This window comes from Pagrus major, chromosome 11 (assembly GCF_040436345.1).
Source record: "Pagrus major chromosome 11, Pma_NU_1.0".
NCBI classification, from domain to species: Eukaryota; Metazoa; Chordata; class Actinopteri; order Spariformes; family Sparidae; genus Pagrus; species Pagrus major.
This window is the reverse complement of record NC_133225.1, coordinates 25,766,621-25,792,388: the sequence shown is the minus strand read 5'-3', so window position 1 is coordinate 25,792,388 and position 25,768 is coordinate 25,766,621. Positions and strand designations below refer to the sequence as shown.

General features: G+C 40.7%; 1 protein-coding gene across 2 annotated transcripts in view; it reads left to right on the top strand.

The window, feature by feature from the left end:
- Positions 1-25,768, top strand: part of lrp8 (low density lipoprotein receptor-related protein 8, apolipoprotein e receptor) — a 185,364-nt gene that overhangs the window by 133,589 nt on the left and 26,007 nt on the right. For both annotated transcript variants that reach the window (XM_073477218.1, XM_073477217.1), the window contains exons 6-13: positions 2,805-2,927; positions 4,494-4,616; positions 7,009-7,128; positions 8,596-8,721; positions 16,377-16,548; positions 19,695-19,919; positions 20,615-20,733; positions 23,168-23,307. In XM_073477218.1, coding sequence (XP_073333319.1) covers positions 2,805-2,927; positions 4,494-4,616; positions 7,009-7,128; positions 8,596-8,721; positions 16,377-16,548; positions 19,695-19,919; positions 20,615-20,733; positions 23,168-23,307 — 1,148 coding nt within the window. The remainder of the gene's footprint in view (positions 1-2,804; positions 2,928-4,493; positions 4,617-7,008; positions 7,129-8,595; positions 8,722-16,376; positions 16,549-19,694; positions 19,920-20,614; positions 20,734-23,167; positions 23,308-25,768) is intronic.

The window sequence follows — 25,768 nt, the reverse complement described above, 5'->3', positions numbered from 1 at the left end:
CAAAGGCTGACATGTCGTGTATTGTTAACAAAGACTGCATGACAAATCTTGTTGTGCTGCCAAATATGATTGAAGAAAGATCAATGCTAACTTTATAATTATGATCCTTGAGTAGGTTGCCATGCAACCATGTGATCGGTTGAAGCAGAAGGAGAAACTCTGAAGTGTGTTTCACCGTATGTGCTTGATGTGTGTGTGTGTGTTTGCTCGTGCGTGTGTGCATGTGTAGGAGGTGAAGGTCCATCATCAAGCAAGACCCCCATCTGGTCTCCTCTTCACACACCCACACACCACTCTGAAAGATGACAGCAGCTTTGCACATGACATGATACAAGCACACTGGGCTGCTACAGACAGACACGTGCATACACAGGCACACACACACACGCTTTCACAAGACAACGGATAGATGTACACTAACAGACCACACCCGTGCACACACACAAACATAGAGGGTTGTTATAGTACATAAAAATCACTCCAGTCTGACAGAATCAGTCTGAAAGTGAATAACCAGACGTATTGCAGCACAACCTGTTGTTACAATGTACAGACTATTGCACATATTGTATATTAATACAGGTCATTGCTGTGGCTGTTTATGTATTGCATGACGGGATAGGTTTTGATGTGAATATCATATGACAACAAGGTTAAAAACAATATGCAAATGAGCATCTTAGTCATAATATTTAGGCAGGAATCATACATTCAGCACTATGTGGTCATTCAATCTTTATTCCCTCTGCAGCTTCATCTTTTATTGGTGGATAAAAGCTAAATGTTTTCCAGAACTATATAACTCATGCCATTCTTAGTCTTCCAGTTTTGTTGTACTACCTGAACATTAGCTCAAATAAGTAATTTTAAAGTTAGTGGGCTATCCTGCTCATTAGCTCTATATTCATGTTTTGTGTTAGATATGTGAGATTGGTAGATGAAAATTAAGTGGTTTAAGTGGTTACATTGTTGTTTTAGGTATATAAACTCATCAGGAAGCCTCACTCCCACCCAAATCATTTCATTAATTAAAAGCTGCAACCAGTTTCTTAACTAGCTTGCTCAAATAAGATATAATTTAAATTTCCAGGTCAATCTTTCCAGGTCTATGATTAAGGCTTCTATTTGGGAATAATGACATAAATAAAATATACACTGTAGGTCTACATAAACAAAAACAAACCCAGTAACATGATTTAACATGGATGACTTCTGACAGAGTGACAGCAAGTGAAGCGGTCTGTCTGGTCTACCTGTACCAGTGGAATCATCCGTCTCAATAACCGTGTTTGCTCTTTCAGATATGATGAGACAGGAGCTGTGTGTAGTATATGTGTTTCATCGGGTCTGTGTGCATTCTCATCACATTGTATATAGAGGTGGGTGGTTGGAGGGTTCTGTTAAACAAGATGTAATAGTTTTAGATGTCTGTGTAATGTAAATGAGCTGGCAGAGCTCAGCTGAGGGAGGTGCAACATTTCAATGTAAATTGGAAATGTGAGAATCATTGCGTATCTCCAGTTTGTTCTCTCCTCCCCCTCCTGTTCCTGCCGACCCATCCCCTGGTTATTATCTGCCATCTTATTTGAAACATCTGTCTCAATAATCTTGCGTTATTTCACAGACATACTGAGACAAGCGGCTGTGAGAAGGGTGACAGGAGGTTAATGTAAATGAGGAATGGTCAAATTGTATCTGTAGTCGGTTCTCTCCTTTCTCACCTGCCGACTTTTCTGCAGATGGCAATCCGTTATTATTCCTATCCATCCTGGGGATTTATCATAATTAGCTGAGCTCGGATACCAATCATTTGGCTGAAAGAATCAGCACATTTTGTGATGGCACAGGATTATGTCTTCCACACGTTGCTGATTTTAGCATTAATATGAGTTTATCTTTATTTTTAGTTTGAGCTTTAGAAGGCTTGAGTCAGCTTCCCTGTGTGGTCATGAAAATGTGCACCGCCCTGCTGCATATATGCATTTGATGTGTCTGTACTGTGTGAGTCTCCTCACTCACGGGAAATTTGGGGATTTGTGTTCACTTGGTGTGAAACAGTGTGTGGTGGTTTTGTTTCATATTTCCCAATACCCTGATTGTTTGCCGCACATTTTTGTAGCCTCCACAGCCATTGATCATGTCTGCCTCCATTCCCATGGCAGAGCCAGTCCAAAACACAACACATGAATAATTAAACAGCCAGTTAAAAAGACGAATGAGTTAAATAAACCTGCCCTCCGCTGTTTGAGCGAGCACAAGCGAATGCTCATATGCACTTGCACATACACACATACTCAATAGGTCACAAGATGTGGGATTTCCTCAGACAGTGAATGAATACCTGCCTGGTTTTCATTTCCACTGGGGCTTTTTCTGTGCAGGTAAGAGTTGTGTATGACTGATTACTGTTGGATTGGAATGCACTCCAAGTTGGCCTGATGAAAGAAGCAAAACACAAACCGAACACACACATACACATCATCATAGATACACTTGAGGCTTAGAAATGATGGGCTGAATGTTGTGAAGGCCTATACGTGTGTGTGTGTGTGTGTGTGTGTGTGTGTGTGTGTGTGTGTGTGTGTGTGTGTGTGTGTGTGTGTGTGTTGTCTTCACCTTTGTAGAGGGCTAAATGTGTTTTCTTCTCCATCAGTGAATTTGTGTATTTTTGAAAATGTTTTGTCGTGAATTATGAGCCACTGGCTTTTTATCATGAGACTAATCGATTATATTTTTACTGTAATAATAATGTCACAGGTCTGATCAGGCTAATGTACAATATGTCTTTGGTTTGTGTCCCCCAGCATTGCTCACATGTCGACCTGATGAGTTCCAGTGTGGTGATGGATCCTGCATCCACGGCACCAAACAGTGTAATAAAGTTCATGACTGTCCAGACTACAGCGATGAAGCGGGCTGTGTCAACGGTAAGTGTCAGATGACGTGCAAACAACTTCCTGCACACCAGTATCATATCCATTTTCCCTTACATAATGCAAGAACTCAAATGTGGGTTTTTTATTAATATTTCATTCTCTACTGGCAGTGCTATTCATCAGCTTCATGCATTTGATTCACCCTAAAAAATCTATCTAATTACAACGTTACTAGCGAGGTTCACAGGGGATGTACTACAAAGGAGCACAGATGGCTGCAGTTGGCTGCACCAGTTGAATCAGCACCATGGAAGTTAATTTTGTACTGCTAAAGCACCAAAGACAAAGAGGAATGGGGGGGTGAGAGGCCACAATGTCAAATTATTTAAAGAGTCTCAGTACGTGTCTGGACACTAAGGGCTTCACAGTGAAATGTGATTGTGGACAGCACTTGCAAACAAGTTAAAGTGATGTCACTAAACCACCAGTTTACATATTGTGGCACTGAGAAAATCTCAAGGTCATCCTCAGACACTGCCTGGCAGCGAATTTTATCCTGAAGTCAGTGTTTTGAAGTGCAGCTGTGAACCTGAATTGATTTTTTACTCTTCACAGTTCCCACAAAGGGCACAGTGCACGACGTGTGTGCATGAACATCTTAATGCATTTTTTTGTGAGAAGGTGTCATACTGTATAGCTGTTTCTGTGCAAACAGTGGCTGATATGATACATTCTGCACATACCAATGAGAATTAGTAGATGTTCTAAATTATCTGGTTATTACTCCATTGAAATTTGTGAGGGTTGCAATCATGAAAACAGCCATTTTGTCCATTATTTGTAAGAGCTTGTAATTGTTTTAAATTGCTAAGGAAAGTTCAAATCTCAAAAAATACTTGCAAATCTTACATATCAGCATCGCATTATTTGTAAATCGATCCTGTGCTGAATCACTGTTTTAAATCCAACCTTAAGGAAAAGCCAAATCTTGCCCTCAATAATCATCTTTGAAAAATCATGAATGCTTGATGTAATTTCTCACCTGTGGGCGTATCTGTGTATTATCCTCAATTAGCTTCACCAATTTAAATCTCAACAAAGCATCTCTAACCTTACACCTAACCACATACAGATTTGTCTCCAGTTCTTTGCTATGACTAATTCATGTATTTGTTAAGCAGTGCCTGAGAGCTCTTACTGAGAGCCAACAGTCAACTAACTGACTGACTATCTGCAGAAACTACATCTAACTTTTACAATATTGCTTGTAAAGGCACACGACAACCTCAATCACCAGGATAAATTTTGGTAATGTACAGCACGTTTCTGCAAACCACTGATATGTTGAAATTTTTCATATCTTTAGGCTCAGTTTTCTATTTTATGGTGTGTTCATGGTGTGTCAACGCTGTGCCTTTGGTCTGGTCAGGTTTAGGCAGAAAAACCACTTGGTTAGGGTAAGGAAAAGATCGGGTTAACGTTAACTGCCAGCATTTTATCACACACACACACACACACACACTCACTGTATCTACCAAAATCTATGCAACTGCTCTACTCCCTGAAAACTGAAAAAACCCATCCATAACATTGTAATGTGTTGTGTCTTCACCACAGTTACAAAGTGCGATGGGCCAAAAAAGTTCCGCTGTAAGAACGGGGAGTGCATTGACAGCAGCAAGGTGTGTGACAATGTCAAAGACTGCAAGGACTGGTCTGATGAACCCGTGAAGGAGTGCGGTAAGATCATTTCTCTCTGTCTCTCTTCACGCTCATTAGTTCTCTCACCACCTCAGGCATACATGGTTATGCATACATGCTAGTGGTGTAACATCACTGATGCACTCACACTTACCCATCATCAACTGCCTCTAATGTGGGTGGTCACTCCTCTCAGTAAAGGGAGCTTTATTTGATCAAGGCAGGGTAAATCAGGACATCTCTCAACTGTCTTGTTATGATCAAAGACCCAAGCTACTCTGCCCTCCAGTGCGATCTTAGGCAGAAAAACGTGACCTGACTACATTACCCATAAGGAATCACGCATATTATCCTCCCACCATAGATAATTACCACTTAGCGAGCTTCAGTCACGGATCTCACATCACAAGCAATCCAGCTACAGTCGAGGCAATTGAGAAAAACATACTTTTAATAAAATCTATCAAGCAAATATAACTAATTTGATTGCATTTGAAGTACTGTAACTTGTGTTGTGTAAGTGAAATGTTACTCAAGTACATGTACAAGCAGAACTCTTTGAGATTACTCAAGGAAAGTGCACTCTCAAGCCAGTCACATGGGCATAAAATGATATGTGAGTGTTCTGCCCTTTCAGGGAGCTCTGATCTTGAGGCAGATGGATACACACTGTAATGAGATTGCCCTGTAACCATATCATTAATGTTAAACATGATGTTCAGTGTGTCTCAAGGCAAAAGCTGTACCTGACAACTGCCATTATCTTCAACATTTAGAATGTAAAAGTTCCTGAACCTGAATCAGTTTGACTCACTAAAACACATAGTGTGTGCATCCTTGAGTTAGCTCGCCTGTACTGGCTAGCTTGACTTTTAACTCACCCTTCTTCTGAAAGTGCTTTTCCAAGTGTTTAGTCACCGTTGCTCTTGATGGTACGAAAATATTCTTGGCTGTTAACCACTGATATCCCTAATCACTACATTTCTTGGCACATTATCACTGCCAACTGTCAATCAGTGAATCTGAAGACAGGATGGGAATCCCATGTGTATGCACAATATGAAAAAAATGATGTCCTGCTCATATAAAAAAAACACTGCTCCATAACTGTATTAGTGGTCAAAAGCTCCTCAGGGTTATACTGTACTGTATGCTCAGTAGGTGGACATATTAGATCCATAATGTAACTAAAGGTAAGGAAGGTGATCTCTAAAAAACTTTTCTTTATGTTCCTTGCTTTGTGCACTTTGAGAAGGAAAATAACTCTCCAAAACTTTTGCCCCAAAATTTCATTCATGCTGTATCACTAAGATATTCCTTTTTTGAAAAGCTGGAGACAAAGTTTGAAGGACATATATGTGTAACAGGCAAATCATGTTGAGGTATAGGATCCAGCGTTTTTATAACATTATACATCGGCTTTATCCATTTTGAGCATTCTTTAAGAGTTAAACAAAAGCATACAAATGTCAACAGGAATGTCCATATACTTTTGGCCTTTAGTGTATTCTGTAGCTGTTCTGGTAGATAAAAATGATTCAGCTCAAAGGTTTTTTCACTCTCTTTGACTTTAATATGTTTATACTGAGCTGATTTGTCACTATCTGATCTGTCTTCTGTAAATTACAACCTTCATTTGGTGAAATATCTCATTAATCTTTCAAAGTCTCTTCTTCATTTTTTCTCTGTCAGTCTCTTTCAATTTCTGTTCTCAGTGTTTCTCTCTCTCTTTCTCTCTCATATTCTTACTGTCTCGCAGCAGAACCTGTAGCCTTGAAGCTTAAATCTTTAATGTAAACCGGTAATGAAGTACCAGCTTTAGCTTTATGCGGCAAAACCTCTCTACTCCCAGGAGAGTAGTTGAAAGACAAAGGAATAAATGGAGGTGTGGAAATAGATACAAAAAGGCAGGGACATAGAGGAAGCATGACTGAGACGGAGTCCAATCTGTTCTGCTAAAAACAAAAAAGGAGAAAATGGAGAGTGAGATGAGAGGATGAAGGACAGCTTGTGTAACAATGGGCATCATAGTGGAGGGGCACCTGGTACACGTGGCTGAGCTCCCTGTTGGGGAATGGATTGTTTCCAGGTACATTTGGCTCAGACTGTGCCCGTAGGCCATGAACACACAGACAGGTCCATGAATATACTGTACACACACATATATCCATCTCTCTTAACACACTGCTTTCAAGCTCAGTGTTTCTTGCCTTTGAATGGATATTTGATGTGTGCACAGACACGCTTGACAGGACGAAATTATCTTAACTGGCAGGATGAATAAAACTGCACACACACACAAACTTTGGATGCTTTGTCTTCCTGTCCAACTCCGCACTGAAGTGTTTTGTCCAAAAGCCTTCTGAAGTTTTTTTTCTTGTGCTTGTCCTGTTCTGTCCTTCCTCCCTGCTGCCCCTCTCTCTCTCTGCAGGCCTGAATGAGTGTGCAGACAACAATGGCGGCTGCTCCCACATCTGCAGGGACCAGAGAATTGGCTATGAGTGTGACTGTCCCTCTGGGTACAAACTCCTGGACAAAAAGACTTGTGGAGGTAAAGAAAAAGGAGTTAAAGTACAGCTTTAATGCAGAAGACCATGGCTATTGTTCAGTCACACCCTGTCTTCCCTGGTCTGCTCTAGAAAACAGACCATGGGTGCTCCATGAGAGTAATACGATCACTAAACCAAATATTTAAAAAGGTTCTGGTAAAAGGAGCATTTTGAAAAACAGTATTGAAAAATGTGCTTGTTTTATATTAAATACATAAACTCAGTTTCATTGATTTGTGCCAGTGAAGAACAAAGTCTGGGGAGCAAACTGGTAAGAATGAGATTTATATGAACATAATTATCTTTTGAATTTCTTCCATCTTTCTTTATTTCTTTGTTAAGTTTTCTCTAGTTTGACTAGAGTATATATATTTCCGATGCTCACTAAGCATTCAACTACTGCCGGAGATGTCGAGTTTCTTGTGATACAGACTAGTCAAGTCCAACATGTTGGATCCCTGAAAATAAACACTGGATTTCCACAAGAGTTCATAAATAGTAGGCTTGTATGGCTGCGGTAGCGTCCTGTAACAGGTCGCAAAACTGGCATCTCCACATGGTGACTCAGCTTCTCTCTCACAGCTACTGTGGTTTTTTTTCACACCTGAGCCTCATCGAGCTCCAGAAACTGCTGCACACACACCTCAAAGATGGTGCGTTTGAGACTTTGGGACATCACAGTGATGACTTATCAATGAATACAGTTTACGCACCCCATCATTGTTTCTCAATGAAAACCAGTCCAAAGTGTGAAGAAGGGAAAGGAATGAAATAAGAGGAATTACATCCAAATCACTCAAAACAATGTCTGTGAAATTACAAGGCCAGATTTTTGCCTTTCTTCTCCTAAACAAATTAAATTAAAAAGATACAAAGCATAAGTAAAACAGCTTTAAAGTTGCTTGAAAAATGATTTGTTTTACTTTGGGCAGAGCCAGGGAAGCCATTTCCTGTGCTTAACGACTTGGTGCTAAGCTAGACTAAACACATCCCAAATCTTGATCTCAGTGAGATCAGTGCTATTGATCTTTTCATGAGGTGGTGGGTAGCTGACAAACAAGCAGTTCCCAAAATCTTTGAACTTATTCTTTATGGTTTTATTTGGTTTAATCTGCTTTCATGTACCGACTGAGCCTCTCTGGACAGTTTGAAATATTCTGTGGACAGTTAAAGAAAAGTCGAGTCCAGTGAAGCACATGACTTGACTGTATCTGTTAAAGAAATGTCTTAAAAGCAACAACGTTCTCAGTACTGATCTCATAATAACTTAACAAGTGTTAGCATTTACATTTCTCAAACCAAGATCTAATCCTGTCTGTTGAAGCTCTTTGCCAGAAAAAAATCAACTTGAAGAATCAAAGTCATGCTAGATAGTGAACATGTGCTTTTCCCACAGTATTTCTTACTCTTCTTGCAAAATAATTTTGTGTTTTGATCTTTATGTTTTTGCTGTATGTTTTCCTTCACAGACATAGATGAATGTGAAAACCCAGATGCCTGCAGTCAGATCTGCATCAACTACAAAGGAGATTATAAGTGTGAATGCTACGAAGGCTATGAGATGGACCCTGCCTCCAAGACCTGCAAAGCCGTGGGTGAGTCATTTTTCTCACACACTCACACGCCCATTTGTGCAGGTAAAGAGACACACTGTCATAGATGGATGGTCTCCCCAAAATACACTCATGAGCACACATGTGCTTAAAAGGAATCACACATAGAGACCAACTCTTATATACACACCAATTAGCTTCCCATTCTAGCACCCCTAGCTACCGAGTCACATCCCACACTATTCTCACACTGTGGGACTCTGTGAAATGGGAGACTTGCTTTGTATGCAGGCCCTGCACATCAATCTGTGCAAAGATAAATATTTGCCACATTTTTCTGCAGTCCTCACTAATGAAAAGTTTGCAGCCAGCTGCCTCTGCTCTCCCTGGAGTGTCAAGGGAAGGATGCTGTGTGGGGAGGGGGGCTGCCCGCTCAATATAGCACACAGGCAGGGTCTGTACCCCTCGTTGGCCTGGATAAACACTCCAAGCAGTGGTGTGAATGAAAATAAAATTGTGTCCTCGAAGATGTGCCGTGTAAGGTTGGTATTGAAAAAATGATTTACGTAAATCCTAAAGTGAAGATTCAGCTGTAGCTTGTTAGCTGCACCCAAGACTGCATTTTGAAAAGCTCCCCGTGAATTCTGGGTGTTTTTAATCAGCCCCCACATTCTCAGTCTGTTACCGCTGGCTTCACTGATAACAACGCTGTCTGTCAACAACCATTTAAACACCTGCAGATAACATTTCCTGCTGACAAATTAGAGACTTCTGATGTGGAGCGATGTCCTGATAAAAGTTTATATATACTGTATTTGACATCTAACAGTGTAAAAACAGAATTGTCAGCACTGTTGGTAATGCTTAACAGGAGTGTTTAAAAGAATAGAAAGATACCTGGAGACCTGGAGAGGATTATAAACTCTAATCAAAGCATTATCAGAGCTTATAAAGCTCTATAGGAGTCAGCCTCTTGCTCCGGCAATATCAGTGCCTTACAATTACCCCTTTACTTGAATTGGGATTGGAACCTTTATTTGATTGAGTTACACAGCAAATTAGCTTTTCTTTGTGAGAAAAGGGAGAGAAAAGAGTGTCATCAGTGATTAACGCCATCGGTCTTAGGTTGAGTCATTATAGGGTGAACTGGTCTGGTAATGAGAGAGCTTAAAGCAGAAAACAGGCCCTCACTCTCAAGCTAAGTGGCATAAAAACCACCACTGATTGCTTCATGTCTTTCTGTGTGAATCTTTATTACCGTTCGGCAGAGCAAACAGTCTCTGTCAGGCCAAGGCATTTATTAGAAAGGGGGACAGGCAAGCAGAGGAAAAATGACATGGAAAAAATATGGGTGCATTGTATGAATATCTCTCTGCTCAATGAAGTAATGCAGAGATGCATCCGCACTGTTGACAGCGGCACATGTTATAGCGTGCCAAGAGAATGAGACAGAAAATGTGACAGGATTATTGTTTATGTTGCGCTTTATTTATTCAGAGGCACAAATAGGAATGGGACCATGAATGCAGAGATGTCTGTTTCGTGAAGCTAACATAATGTGGACTTAATGAAGCTGCATTTGCCAATGAACTCATCCTACACACACATAATGTATATGTTCACCCGATCATACCACATATGTGGCTACGGACATCAGCACACATACACGCTTTCGATTCTGGTCACATAAATGCACGTGTTGTCATTTTGTGGAATCACGTCAAAGTTCGTACACAAACGACAATTTGCACATATTGAAGTTCAGACTGTGGAATTCCAGGCTGTTGTTTGTGCTTCTATCACGGAGGCACACAGCAAAACACAATGTCATCCCGAAGTTACACACAATGCCATGTAAAGCTTTTTTGCCTACATTTTAGTGGTTGTTGTAGTCGGTGCAAGTTGAGTCTATGCAGATAACTGTAAGAGGAGTTAAGCACAGCTTAGCAATAAACTCTACTATTTATGCTCTCCAATGTACAAAGAGTGCATCCCATTATAATCCTAACACGTGGTTTCAGGCTCTGCAGATTAATTTCACAGTAATATGTAGCTATGCTAATTAAAAGTAAAGTCCCAGGTTGGAGCATAATGCGTTCACTTTTCTAAGCTGGTATTTGTGTGTGTGTGTATGTGTGTATGTGTGTGTGTGTTTGTATAAGTACATGGCAGCGTCCATTAAGTCCCCAGAAGAAAGCCTTGCTCTACACTAATTGCATTCATTGTTTTTGTGTTTACACCTTTATGGGTGTGATGCCACTCACTGAGTCGTCAACTCAAGTCATTATTATTGTGTGTAAGAGAGACAGAGCAAGAGAGGAGTGTGGGAGTTTATGTATGAGGTGTGAGAATAACTGCCAGTCCACACAGACAGAAGTTTGTTGAAAGGAATTTCTTGAAACAGAAATGATTTCTATGGGGCCAAGACCAAGATAAAGAGAGGGATGGAAATAGGAAATTAACACCTGTCTCCCATTATTCAGTGGGTTAAGTAAAAAGGTTAAAGGGTTGTACTTTTGTTGTGTTGACCCACAGTATTATTATTAGGGGTGTTCAGATATGATACCAGTATAAGAATGCCTCCAATACAGCCTAAAATCAGTTATCGGCAAATAGGTGACTCTATACAACGATCCAATTTTACATAATTTATGAGACTTGAATGGGACTCTGCTACTTCCCAGCAGTGTCCCTTACACCTGAATGCAACTTACAAGATTTTTTACTGCACATGTAGCCAATATACCTAAATGGCTAGCGACTTCTGTAAGTTCAAGCACATGTCAGCAAAGTTTTTCTTTTAACGCACTGGTCTCAGACTGGTCCTCTGTATAAACTCAAGTTCAGGTATTGGAACATTTCTAGTGACAATTATTTTGTCACAACTGATCAGTCGACACATAAAGAGGAAACTGCCACAGCACCATTTTATGAGAAAATTTTCTGTTTTAAAATAAAAAAAGTCCCAAACCTTGACATCACAGCCCAGTGCAAGCAGTCATATGACAAATTTGTGTGACTCTATTTTAGTTAGGGCATATGTTAGTGGACGAGATAATAACGGTTCTGATCCACACTCCAACCCATTAAGTGGCAGTAATGTGCCTAAAAGCTAAAAGTTTTCCAACCACCATTAAACAACGAAAGAAGACGAAAAAGAAGACACTGTGATGTGATGTGCTGTACGCTATGGCTAACACAAGAGACAGCAGAGCGAGAGGACCCATCCGCTGCTTTCAAATTAGCTGTGTGAGAAAGTTTCAGAGAGCGAGTGGCGGCGTGGTTTGACAGTTGTATATTGAAAATAAATGAAAACAAATCTAGCCTTATGCATTTGAGATTTTTTGTTACTTTTCCTGTTGTGCTGAACAGTGACCCCGGTACCGATATGCATGCCATACCGTGACTTCTGTGTATTGTTACACCCCTGTTTTTTTAGTGTTAACTGAGGTTAATCATGTAATTGATTGGTTTGACCATAATCAGGGATGCTTAACAACAACAAAGTGTCACTCAGAACATGCTTTAATACTCTATATGAAAGCTATATACTGTATATAAATGGAAAAAATATCAGGCAAGTCTTGCAACTAATAGCCTAGTAGTTATTTGAGGAACTGTAATTTCCTACTAATTCAGTAGCAGTGGTTGTGGGGTCCAATTATGGCTGTATTGAGTATTGTATGAATACAGGAAACATTCACATATGATAGTAGACAGCAGAGCCCTTGAAGGCAGTCAAATATAGGTATGAAATTTACAGACAGAAGTGAAGATAGGGAAGATAGGGAAGAAAGTTGTGACAGCATGGAATATACAGTATAACAGGTACACACACAAACTGGTTTGATAAAAGCAGGACACACTGTCACAATGATGCAGAGGACATTTACAAACTCCCTGTGGACCAAAGTCTTGCTTTCTTTCTCTTGTTTGTTTCTCTTGTTCCTTGTTCTCTCTCACATCTACAATGTACTCAGGCTTAACAACAGTGCCAAGAGCAGTTTGTGCCACATTTGACAGTTTGAGCACACACTTTTCAAAAATGGGTTTAAAGCAGTGGTCAGATTTTCCCCATTGTCAAAAGATTTTGCCATGGGAGTGAAGATGTTGTGGAACACTGTCAAGCCTCATCGCAGAAGTTTTGCCTGCAGTTTTAGGCTTTTAATGGACAAGCAAAGAACATTTTATTCTGGCCGCCTGAACAGTAGGAATATTGGTTATACAACCTAAAGTCCCCAAAAATTGGGACGCTGTGTAAAACATAAATGAAACAGAGTGTCCTTATTTGTAACAGAAGACTGGGAAAGTTGTTGAATGCTCAGAAAACATTCCACGGGTAAACAGGTTAATTGATAGCAGGTGATAGTATCATGATTGGTTTTGAAAGGGGGCAACCTCGAAAGTCATTTACAAGCAAGGATGGACGAGAAAGGACTTATATATTATTATATTAATCATCTAGTTTCTGTCTTTAATTTTTTCTGAATCCCAACTTTAAAATGAAAGTGCAAGAGATAGAGATAGACATGTTGATACTTTCATTAGAAGAAAATGTGGCAATCTGTCACGGACACTCTGGCCTTCAATCACAGAAATAATGACGTGTTATATAACTTTGCTTTGTCATGTGGAATGCAAGCAGGATGACTTTTTGACATTTGGCACAAGTTGTTGACAGAAGGTTCATTTCTGTTTCCTGCTGGAAAGTCTATTCATCATTATATACACTAGCACAGTCTGTGGATGTCTTAACGACCATGACCTAGACGTGTGTGTCTGCTTTCAGACATAACATCATCCTAACAACCTCATCCAGTCTGGTTCCATTCACACTGCCTGCAACTACACATCCCCATCATCCTGCAGAATTTCATACCTTATGTCTGACCTTTCCACTTGTCTTTAAGTTGGATTTTTTTCCTCTTGCTTTGCATATCTCGACAACATAAACATCTGCTTTGTTGTGAATCAAATCAATGCTCCTGCAGTGCCTGATGGCATTTCCCCAGCCCGTATTTATCTTTTCACTGCATTATCTTAATTGGCTAACGGTGCAGAGCGGCCCCGAACTGGAAGTACAGATTAAAATATATCTAGGGAACCCTCTTCTGGTTAAGAAAGCCGACTGTTGCTCTGCTGGAATGTATTGGGGAGAGATAATATTGCACTTTTTGATGACATCTGTAGTGCCGTGGCCTGAAGAGAATAGTGACTCAGCTTTTTTTGCCTTGAGGACGACATACTGCTGTGACAACAGTGATGAGGGATAAGAGACGCTGTCTTGAAAAAGTGAGTCAGGGGGATTGATGAAAGAGAAGTTAGATCTATCTCGGTCCTTATTATACATACTTCCAAAATGTTCTTACTGTCTATTTCTCATCTTGTCTTTCCCACATATTTCTCTCTCTTTCACATCACCCACTTGCTGTCACTTGAGCTGTTGATGTCTCTTCCTTCTTGCTTCCACCCTAATTACATTCTCTTACTCTTCTTTTTTCCATGACTCTACAGTACCTGCATGTGCCAGTCTCTTTCTTACTTTATCCCCCCCTCTCTCACTCTCTCTCTCTCTCTCTCTCTCTCTCTCTCTCTCAGCAGGTGAAATTGATGGTTACAAACCTAGAAGTCAGAGGAAAATGATTGGATCCAAACAGTAGTAGAGATGTAATATTTTCTCCCTGTGCAGTAGCCCATATTAAACCAGGGCTGAGGAAACCTATTGAGGGATAGCTGGCTATGTGTGAAAGTAGGAGTTTGTGTGTGTGTTTGTGTGACTGTTGCCCAACTTTGTCTCTGTGCGCGGCGTTTCTGCTTTACTGGACAGTGTGGAGAGGAGCGTAACATGACAGATAGAAGAGAGGAGAAATGAGGATGAAGGGAAGAAGCTAGAAAATGAGATGGGTGGGTAGTTGCGCAGAAAAAAGCCAAAAGATAAAGAGAGCGAGAGAGAGAAAGGCAGAGAGACAGAAATCTAGGGCAAAACAGTGCAGTCGATTAAAATAAAGCGAATAAAGGGAAGTTATTGGAGTGCAGTTTAATGAGTGTACAGTTTGTGTGTGAGGTGAAAATACTGTATTCAGGCATGTGCAAAAACAACATTTTTATGTCTACGTGTACTAAAGTTGACCTTGTCGACTGCTGGAGAATTATTCAAATGCCTGAGTCATGCTCACCTTCAGCCGACTGCAAAATTTGCCCCAGGTAATTGATGTGCCGACAAAGAGCACGCACCTGAAGAAGACAACCCAAAAACACACTTCTGACATGCTGCACCACTAAAAATAGAACAATGTGTCATGTCTAGTTTTGGGGCTACTTTATCCACCTGCACATTGTGCTGCATTATTTCATCCAGCAGCAGGACACACTCACATACACACATTCAAACACAATGCTCTATATATGGATGTGTCCTTTTTAAATATTCTTTGGCCACCTCACATAATGTATGCGTTACTTTTCTGCAGAGCATAATTGCGTGAATAATTAAGTGAGCAGCATTATGTTGTGCTGAAAAAGGACTGTGTCTGTGCAAAATATTTTCCTTTTAAATGGTTTATTTAGATCATTTATTTATGCTCACACATCAAAAATACATGCTTTGAGGTCCTAAATAGTACAAATGCAAAACAAGACCTCTTACATCACGTTCCCTCTTGAGAATAAGAATCAACAACTCAACACCACCCACAGTGTCTTTGCAGACATCAGTATGTGTAAGTTTTTAACAGTACTGCAGAAATACATGTCATAGGGAAAAAAAGATTGATTTGAGATGCAGGCTCTATCATACACTCGGCACAAGCCGGCGCACTGTGCAGCGCAACTGTCATTGCTAGTTTCGCGTGTTGGTCTCTAAGTGAGGTGTGGTCAGGCACACTGATGGCGGATTGCTACCTTCTTGCAGCAGAAAGCAACTGCGCCATAGACCATCAAAAAGCTGGTCTAAAGTCAAAGGTGCAGTCTGGTTCTTGCTATTTAAAGGACGCATTATTCAGACAGTAAGATGCGCCTACACAGGCTGGCTCCTACCCCTCATGACCTGGCAAAGGATAAGCGGTTACAGATGATGGATGGATGGATGGATGGATGGATGGATGGATGGATGGATGGATGGATGGATGGATGGATGGATGGATGGATGCTTGCAGTTGCCACTTTTCAAGCTCAATGTCAACAACACTTTCTATCAAAAGGAATGGTTTGTGTTAAATGTTGCAAACTAATGCAGGATAAAACTTGTTTTAAACATCAGTGACATTGACAATCTTCATGTCTTGTTAACATGGTAACACATGACAGCATGTAATTACATCTAACTGTTCTGCCAGTGAGCAGAACTGGCACAAAGTCAATGTGACCTTGCCTGTCTGAGGCTCAGGAACAGTGGGGACTGCACATTAACAAAGATGCAAATATACAGGATCACCTTTAACAGGTTTGGGGTGTGTGCTACAATTTATGTATCAGTGTCAAGGTCAGCACACTCATGATTGACAAAATTGCAAATGAGCCATGTCTAGTAGAGAGTGGGTTGAGAATGATAAATGCACTCCTTTGGGGTTACAATAGTAGGTTAATGGCTGTCAAGGGTCTCTACCCACCTCCTGAGCTTGGTGGCCTCTTTGTCCAATCTTGCCAATGTCAAAGAGTAAATAAACTCGTGACACGAATGTCTTTTACCTCTCCACCAGGATTGAGTCCGTACCTGATGTTCACCAACCGTCATGAGATCCGTCGCATTGACCTGCTGAAGAGTGAATACGCACAGGTGGTTCCCACGCTGAAGAACGCAGTCGCCCTGGATGTAGACGTGTCCACCAACAAGATGTTCTGGTGTGATCTGTATCATCGCAAGATATACAGGTGCACACGCACACACACACATACACACACATATACACACAATGTACAGTACATATGATTTGTTTGATATTTACAACCCTGATTGCAAAAAAAAGTTGGGATGCTGCATAAAACATAAATAGAAAAGAATGCTTATAGAAAACAGTATAAAGACAATTTATTTAATATTTCACCTCATCATTTTCATTGATTTGTTCTTCATTGATTAATTTCGAACACACTGAGACGGGGCGACAAAAGACTGGGAAAGTTGTTGAATGCTCAAAATATGGAATTGGGGTTACCAGAGCATTTCATGCAAGTTGCACATGTTTACAACATGTCAAAAGTGAAAAGAAAAGTATTTGGACTCGTAGAGCAGTCTATCTAAATGAACATGAATGACTTTAGGAGTTTGGATAACACTCCCTCCTCAGTCTTGAGCCACTCTGTCACTGTTTGTCCTCTATTCATCCATCTTCTCTGTTTCAACCTGTCACACCTTCTGGTTGCGGGACAGACACACCTGGGGGCTGTGTGTGTGTGTGTGCGTGTGTGTGGGTGGGTGTGTGTCAGTCACACCTGGAGGGCTGTGTCATCTGTCTGACAGTAAAAGGTGGAGCTGTTTGCCCTTCACACACATACAGTATGTGCACACACACCATTACACAAACTGTAGGTATATCATTACTTTGATCTTGGGTGTGTGTGCACGTGTGTGTGTGCGTGTGCGTGTGTGTGTGTGTCACCCTGATGGCTGGCAGGTAGTGGGAGGGGCCTTCTATCATCTCAGCTGAGCCATATGCTCTCTCTAATTTCACTGCCTCAATAATCACCGCCATTACTCATCTGCATACACACACTCACACAGACACATACTTCCACACAAACTCAAGGGCTTGTGACAGAGAAAGGACAAATGAACTCATTCGTCATGATGAACTCTTGTTTGGAAGCAGCAATAAACACACACTCATGCATTTTAAATGGCCTGCAACAAGTGACTTAATACTGTTAAATCGACTTGCAGTTGTTCTTGGTTGTGTTTTCCTCCCTCTCATCCTTTAAAGATGTTATATCATTATTACACCCAAAAGCATTGGAGTATACAATTGGCTTTGTGTATTTATGCTGCTGAGTTTGTGTTGTATGATATCATTTTGAAGGACTGTTATACCATCCAAAACTTGCAACGTGCAAGTACATTTTTAGACATCTGCTCCTTTTGATTGTGTCGATTGATTATGCTTCTTCTGTTGTACTTTTGCAAAAGTCACAGTGCTACTTGTCTGCTATGTCACAAGCTATAAATGTAAATTTTTTCAGCCTGTTCCTCCATTCACCTTGCCTTGTTGCACATCTCTAAATTACTGCCCAAGTTTCCTTTTTCGAATTATTTTTTATGGCTCTGGTGTTCATTGTAAGATTCCCTCTGAAAATCAGAATGGAATGATAAATCATCTTTCTTCATAGCTACCTTGCTACCAAGCTACATCCATAAATGATAGTATCAATAAAATGGTCACAAAAATGCACGGATGCCAGCTGTGCAGGTTGTTGTTAAGTCAACTACTGTAACACTAAAATCTCTTTAATCAACCGATATATTTGATCTTTGTGAAACAACATTAAGTTAACTGCTCTAAGCAACTGCCACAACAACTTCTGTGTCGACTCTAAATGATGTTTGCGGGTGTGCACTGATTGGTTTGGGCAATCACCTTTTACCTAAGCATCTTACTTTCCAGTGGAGTTCTTTTTCTTCTGATAAGGAGCCTTTTTTCCAACTGGAAACATCTGTGTTTTTAAAAGCAATTCGTCCTCATTGTCCCTGACCGTGACAGTGTGGTTTTTCAGGCTAATTCATAGTTATTAGCAAGCTACGGGTCGAAGACTTGTTAGCTTCTCCCTGTGATGGAGATGTCTCTTGCAAACAATAATGCAGCCAATTAAAGATGCAATCTGTGCTGTGGTCTAAGACTCATCTGTCTCTGTCTTATTCCTTATTCCAGTCTGCCCTCCGGTCATCCCTCCAACCTGTTCATTGCAGTCTGTCTGAATATTTCTAAATAGAAATAAGGACGCAATGAATAATACCAATATTCTGTCAAAGTCAAGGCAAATAGTGGAGGAATTATGGTATTTTATGCATTTTATCTACAAGAGTCTGTACTCTAGGGTGTATAAAGAGAATAATTTATATATTTTATTCCCACGGCTTTCTGTAATCTACAGTTCATAATTCAACCACTGTTGCATCAACATGAGGGATTTGCTCCAGCCCTCATTTTAATTTCTCTGCATGAGAGACAGGTGTTGGATCCATGCTATAAAACCCAGGACATGAGAGAGAAGACTTAGTTTATCTATCACAAGACAGCAGCAGGCTAACCTTCCCCCAATAGATGAATATGTCTGCAGTGACAAACAGTAACACAGCCAATTAACAACACAATCTGCTTCCAAGTCCCTGACTCATCCATCTCTTCCTCATCCCTCACTCCATGTACCCCACCAGCCTTCTCCTTTGGTTAAGCTGCTCCTCCCATCTGCACCTCGTTCTTGTACGCTCTGCTAACACGTGACAACGGGGTGTAAATTAGGATGTTGCGCTTCCAAACCTTCTAACAAGGTTGTCCCGTATTCACTTGTTTTATAGCCCTCGTGTAGTGAAGACAATGATGCGCTACGTCTGAAGATGTTAGGTAGGAAAGGAAGAGAGAACAGTATAAATGGAGACTGAAAAATGGACAGAAGGCAAGCGGGAAACTTGGAGGAAATGAAGAGAGATTGAGGAAAAGAGACAGAGAGACACAGAGTGACAAAAACAAAGAATGAGGCAGGTTGTTCTGAAGGCTGCTGATAGATGAAGACAGTTTCTTTCTCCCTTGGTGGTGCAGTTAGGTGAGAGGCCTGGTGTCAGGTTTGGGTGACCCTGACATGGTGTTATCAAGAGAAAAGATTACCTGTTCCCCATTGTGTGCAGCTACTAAGACACATAATACACTCAAGTATTTAACCACAAGAAAAGGAGAGCAGAATAGACAGTAACAAATCCAACTTTTGTGATATTTTAGTCTTTTGTCAGCCTCTTTCTGCCTAAATTAGCAGGTATGTCATAATTTCATTAACCCTGAATGACACAGATCATCTCTACTTCTCACTAGTGCTTACATCAACAAGGCCAGTGACTCATCGCAGCAGGTGACTCTCATCGACTCCCTCCACTCCCCCGAGGGTCTGGCTGTCGACTGGGTCCACAAGAACATCTACTGGACAGACTCGGGCAACAAGAGCATCTCTGTCGCCACAGGAGACGGCCGGAAGAGAAAAGTGCTGATCGCCACTGAGCTGAGCGAGCCGAGGGCCATCGCGGTGGATCCACACCAAGGGTGAGAGGGAGAAGTTTCAGGGGAGTTTGGGAGAGAGTTTTAGACAGATGGACAAAGCACGACAACATGGCCAAGGAGTTGAGTAAAACAGTGAGGAAAGATTGAGTGGGAGTGCGAGTGTGGCCGGATAAGCCTTTGGGCATCATTGTCAATCTCTGAATAGGAGAAGAGCCAGAGCTTTTATAGGGAAATAAATTTGCTTGAAAAGTAGGCTTTAAAACATTTTTACTACACCGTACCAACACTATTTGTAGTGCTGCAAAGCTTAACAAGTATTTGGAAATACGACGTGACTCTTGTCTGCTTTATTTGCCTCTTTCTCTCGGATGTCTTTAGTTCCCCAAAGTACTCTTTCCACAACTCTACAAAGCTAAAAAGCATGAAATACATGCAAATGAAGGCCAGCTTTCATGGACACACACATTGAACAGTGGAGCACGGTTCCAGTACCTGCTGTTCTGCACAGTATCGACTTTCCTTTAGTGTCTCCAAGGCCTGTTTCAGAAGTGAAACTTTTTGATTTTGGAGGGAAAATGAGATGGAGACGGAGTCAGAAAGGGACATTGTGTGATAGTACAGGAGATTCAGTCACATATGAGTCAACATTGTATATATGAAAACCTAGTCACTGCTCTTGAAAATGGGGCTTTTTTTGTGCATGTCAATGACTAACTGGTCGATGTATCTTTCCACAGGTTTATGTACTGGTCAGACTGGGGAGATCAGGCTAAAATTGAGAAGTCTGGGTTGAACGGAGTGGACCGACAAGTTCTGGTGTCGGAGCACATCGAGTGGCCCAATGGAATTACTCTGGGTAAGTTGGTAGTAAGGACAGAACACATGGAGCTTTGAACATGCAAGAGGGCATTAAGAGTGGCAGAAGATACAGGGGCAGCAAAATCGATCCGTTTTAAAAGGAGTTTTTTAAACAAAATTGTAATGTTTTTAATGTTTTGGAAACAGAAAAAAAATGGTTTGAGTAAGTTCAACACAAAGTAAGAGACATTAAGAGAGATGCAGAGAGGGAAAGAAACAAAGAGAGACAAACAGCGAGAGCTGAGAGAAGAAAACAGTCTAGGGGTGCTGCAACCCCTGAGTAGCTCTTATTGTTATAGCTCAGTTTGTGTCTGGCTCTCATCAATCAAGCCGGTGAACACGGGCCTCCGAATTAATAAGCCAGACTCTGTGTTGTCGATACCTCCCGTCATCCCATTCAACTCCCTCCATGGCAATAGCCAATTTTTCTCTGCTGCCCTTGCCTGAGGGGAAAGAGACGCACACAGTCGCCACACTCTGTGGAATTGAGGTGTCACTACATCTGTATGAAAACAAATTATTTTTTAAAGTAAGGAGAATGAGAGACTTGGCCAGACTTGCAGTATACTGCCTTGGAAGAAGGGCTGAGTTATTTTCCCTTGGTCATTGATTTCATACAGAGCAGTGAACAGACCAGGTGATTGTCTGAGTCAGGAGAGGTGAGCTCTTTCTGCTTTTTTGACATTATTATGTTGAATCAGTTCTTTTTTAAGTTTCCTCAGCTGACTTGCCTATTACATACTGTAGCATGTGATCAGAGTCCTCCTTTTTTAAAGTAGACATTTTTTTGGCTTCCTTATCATATTAAAAGGGAAATCACAGTGTTGTTATTGCCATTATTGTGCAACTCTGGAATGTTTGAATTTAAGTGAAGCCCTATTTTGGTGGGTAAATTACTAGAATCTGAAAGTTTCGGCTCAGTCCAGTATATTGCGTCATTCAGCGGCCGGGACACGGACTGCAATGGCTGCCAGGTAATCCTTGTGGGGAAGCACTAAAAGTACTTGTTTTTGCCACTGACATGCTTAGATTGTTATTCTAAGTGTCTGACAGCATTACTGAAAGGATCCCGACAGAGACGGACCTTTTTGTTGAAGAATAAGATCCTTTTTTTCTTTCTTTTTTTACCAGAAATAGCAGCTACGTTGCTCTCACAAAATCCAGATTCCATATAATATAATTTTATCATCAAAGAACATACTTCATTCGAACTCAACAGAAACTGTAAAACTCACCAAAACCATCTTGGTTCGGCTCACTTTGCCAACAAACGCCAACTCTGGTTTAGTTGAAATAAATGCTAAATTAAATTCCTTACTGGTGAACATTTCATTTTTTGGTTTTTGGTTTTTCAAGAATGTCCCATCTAATATAGTTTGATTTAAAATGTACAAAGCTGAGGGTCTTTTTATTCTCCAGTATTGTTTTCTACTCTACCTGTACTTACTGCTTTTCAGACATCACAGTATTACAGACACTTGACCTTTTCCAACAAATTCTATAAATAAACTCTTCCAGGTAAAGGTCGGTATTTATATCTGTGTCATCCTTGTTTTCGCCTCTTTTGCCCCTGACCAATGGCTACTTTTCAAAGCTAGTCTGTGCGGAGAGGCATGACCATACAGTGCTGGTTTTAAAACAGGGTCACCCACCAGGAAAATGAGAGAAATGTTCTTAAGTTCTCAAAGAATATGTTACTTTTCCCTTTCTTGAAGGGAAGCAAACATTTGCTGAGGCACTTTTCCAATGTGAATGTGATCAATGTCCAGATTACAGTGGGCCAGGCTTACCTAACCCTAACCCTTTTAACACACTGATATCTCATTAGGCTTTTACTATGCTAAGTTTGCAGACTACATTGAGTCTATGTTAATCTACTTGTTAACTACATACTTGAAATGTATGTAGCAAATTGTTTGAGAGGAAAGATGTATAAACTTTCCTGCAAGTCTTTATTCATGCACAACTGTTAAAAGCAAAGTCATACTTGAATTACTGTGTCCCTCACTGTCAAATTTGATAGAATCTGAACATTTTCAAATCAACCACAGCATGACTTTGTCCTGCTGAATCCTAAAGTAAACAGTATCGGAGCCCATTAAATGGTGATAGAATTGTAAAACGGCGACGTGTTCCTTTAAAGAAAGTCCAGCAAGACTAATCAATTTGCTCAAGGTCACATATATTTTCCTCAGCAAAGAAGTCAAGCGGCAATATTACAATCACATCTGTGTTTTCTCAGCGCAGGGCCTCAGCCGTCATGTCAAAGAAGATTGATGGTGTAGCTACTGGGCCATTAGATTCATATACCTCTCACCCTAGGCCTTTTCTCTTGGAATGACCTCTCTCTTTCCATTTGTCTGCTTTTCCCTCCTTGGTTTTCCTTCCCTCCTTGGTTTTGTTCTCTCTCTTTTCCTCCTCCATCTTCTCAGACTTGTCTAACAGACGTCTCTACTGGGTGGACTCCAAGCTGCACCTGCTGTCCAGTGTGGATCTGAATGGAGACAACCGTAAAGTGCTGCTGTCCTCCCATCACCACCTGGCACACCCCTTCGCCCTCACTGTGTTTGAGGTACAGCAGCATTGATGTTATCAGCCCAACCAAATGTGTTAGAGAGCTTTAAATCTCTTAGTGTAGTGATAATTTGCTCATTAAAGAAGTAGAACTTGATCAACTTGTATTATACTACTTTAGTATTTCCCCTTTTTCAGAGCACACCAGATTGTTTGTTCCTTCAAGGTAGCTTTTCTGTTGCTTTTAGTTAATTCGTTGTAGTTAGGGCTTTCTTAAGCAGCCAAATATCCAGTTTGGGGTATTAAATGTTGCCATTAGCAGTTAAGCAAAATCTACCATTGTAGCCCTTGAAATATTGAAGGGCACCACTAAGGTTTTAGCCTCATAAAAATATATTCGAACCCCTTCTTGTGAAAATATCAGGCTCATAGAAGTACAACATACATATAAAAACAACTAATTCGTGATGATGTTGAAATCAATTTCAACCCAGCTTGCTTGAACAGCATCAATGAAGCTGAGCACAATAATGAAAGAAAACAATGTGGAACAACTGGATGATTACCTTAAAATGCAGCATAAATATGTATTTATTTTCATTTTCCCACTTTGGGACTTGGCATGAAACACCTGCAAACACTTGCCAGGGTTTGTAGGAGGTGTCTACCTGAAAGGCAGACAAGATGCAAATGTCCTTATTTGACCTCCAAAAGTAGAGACACACAGAAAAATAGGTCTGTTCTCACTTATCTCTGCCTTGTGGGTGACACTCTCATATCTTGCTTGTTGATTCCCATCTTGGCAGTGTATTTTTCGATTTTCAGTGGGCCAAATTTTAGCATTAGACATGAGTTTCTAACTGTTATGGTGTTATTTATAACTACAGTTTGTCATATTTGGTTCATAACTTTCTTATCAGAGATGAAGGGCTGTAAATACAGCAAAATGAATGCAAGTATGTTCTTTATGAACACAACAGTTCATTTAAAGATACCTTTGGTGTTTCTTGTTACTGTAATTGTACTGGTATTTTCTAGGAATGGGTACCATTCATTTGAACCAGTACCTAGAATACCTGGGCACCTTTTTGCAGTACTCTGTAATATCAAAAATGTAAGCGTGTAGGCTAACCTATTAAAAATGCAAAGCTAACAGAACAAAGACAGTGAAACAACAAAATATCCAATTAGCTAATTATTTACCTGAAGATGTTGACAAAGATGTTGATGCTTCTCTTAACCTTTCAGCTTCCATGGGCTGTTTAACATTTTTTGGTACTGGCTACAGGCATGCTAAGGTTATGTGCAGCCGCTACGAGGGCTCAGCTCACCATTTCCCTTACTCACTGTGTCCAGAACAAGCTGCAAGAGTGAGGTGGTCTGGCTCTCTCTCTTTCTCTCTATACTGTCTTGCCACAGATTGATTTAGCCCGAATCGGTACTTGGTATTAACGTCGTCCTGTTTAAAGTACAGAGCTAGTACACATCTGTAGCATGTATTACAGTACTCTAGTGAGTGGCTGGTAAAAGAAGTGTAAGAGCATAAGAAGTTGAGGAATGGTAAGAAGTCAATGGAGGAACTTTGTCAGACGCAGAGATTGATTGAGAAGAAATGTTTTAAAAGTATAGTAGCAAGATAAACCCACTGAAGGCATTATCTTTTCAAGGGCTGACGAGTGTGGAGCCACAGTAGAGTACAGCAATCGATGAAACTAATTTGAGTGTATTTGTTGAGGCAGGAGTGAGTCAGTCTGTTAGAGCCCATCAAGTATAGATGATGTGGAAGGTGGAAAAGAGAACCAGAGGAGAGCAAAGCGAGGATGTGGGGGAGAGAGAGGAAGAGGTGAAATGTGAACGGTAGGAAGCGCTTTCTCCATTCCTCTCGTTGCTGCACACTGTGATGATGAGAAGCAAAGGGAAGAAGGGACATCCATCATGTCCAGCTGAGTGTGCCTGCATGTGTGTTCGGATATGTGCGTGTAAAAAAACAAAAAGAGGAAGAAAACCAGCATTTCAGGCACTGAAAGTTCATCCCTGGAGATCAATGGCCCTCAGTTCTTCTGGTCTTTGTTCTGTTGGTTATGATACAGAACAAATTAAAAATCCTTTGGCAGTGCAGCAGATTGTCCCGGTCCCAACAGACTGATAATGGGAAGTTTGTTTCTTCTGAGTTGCATGGTTTGAGTTGTGAAATGAACTATTTTTGACCATTTAATTGTTTGCGTCTTATCTGGGAAATGAGCCTAAATGGTGTATTTTTGCCTGGATTTGCTTCAACTGCTATAGGCCCTGCTATAGGCCCAGTTTAGCTCAGTTCAGTAACTTGCCATTCTTCACAGTACATAATAGTGCAACATGTATTCACATGTAGATGTGATAAAAAGAGTAATTGTTGGTAATGGATGGCTGTGATAACAACGCCATAGAAATCGCTGCAGCCATTAAGATGCAATGCATTTAGGGAGAAATGTGTTATTCTTGATGAGGTTTGGTTGAATGCTACAAAAAAAAAAACCTAA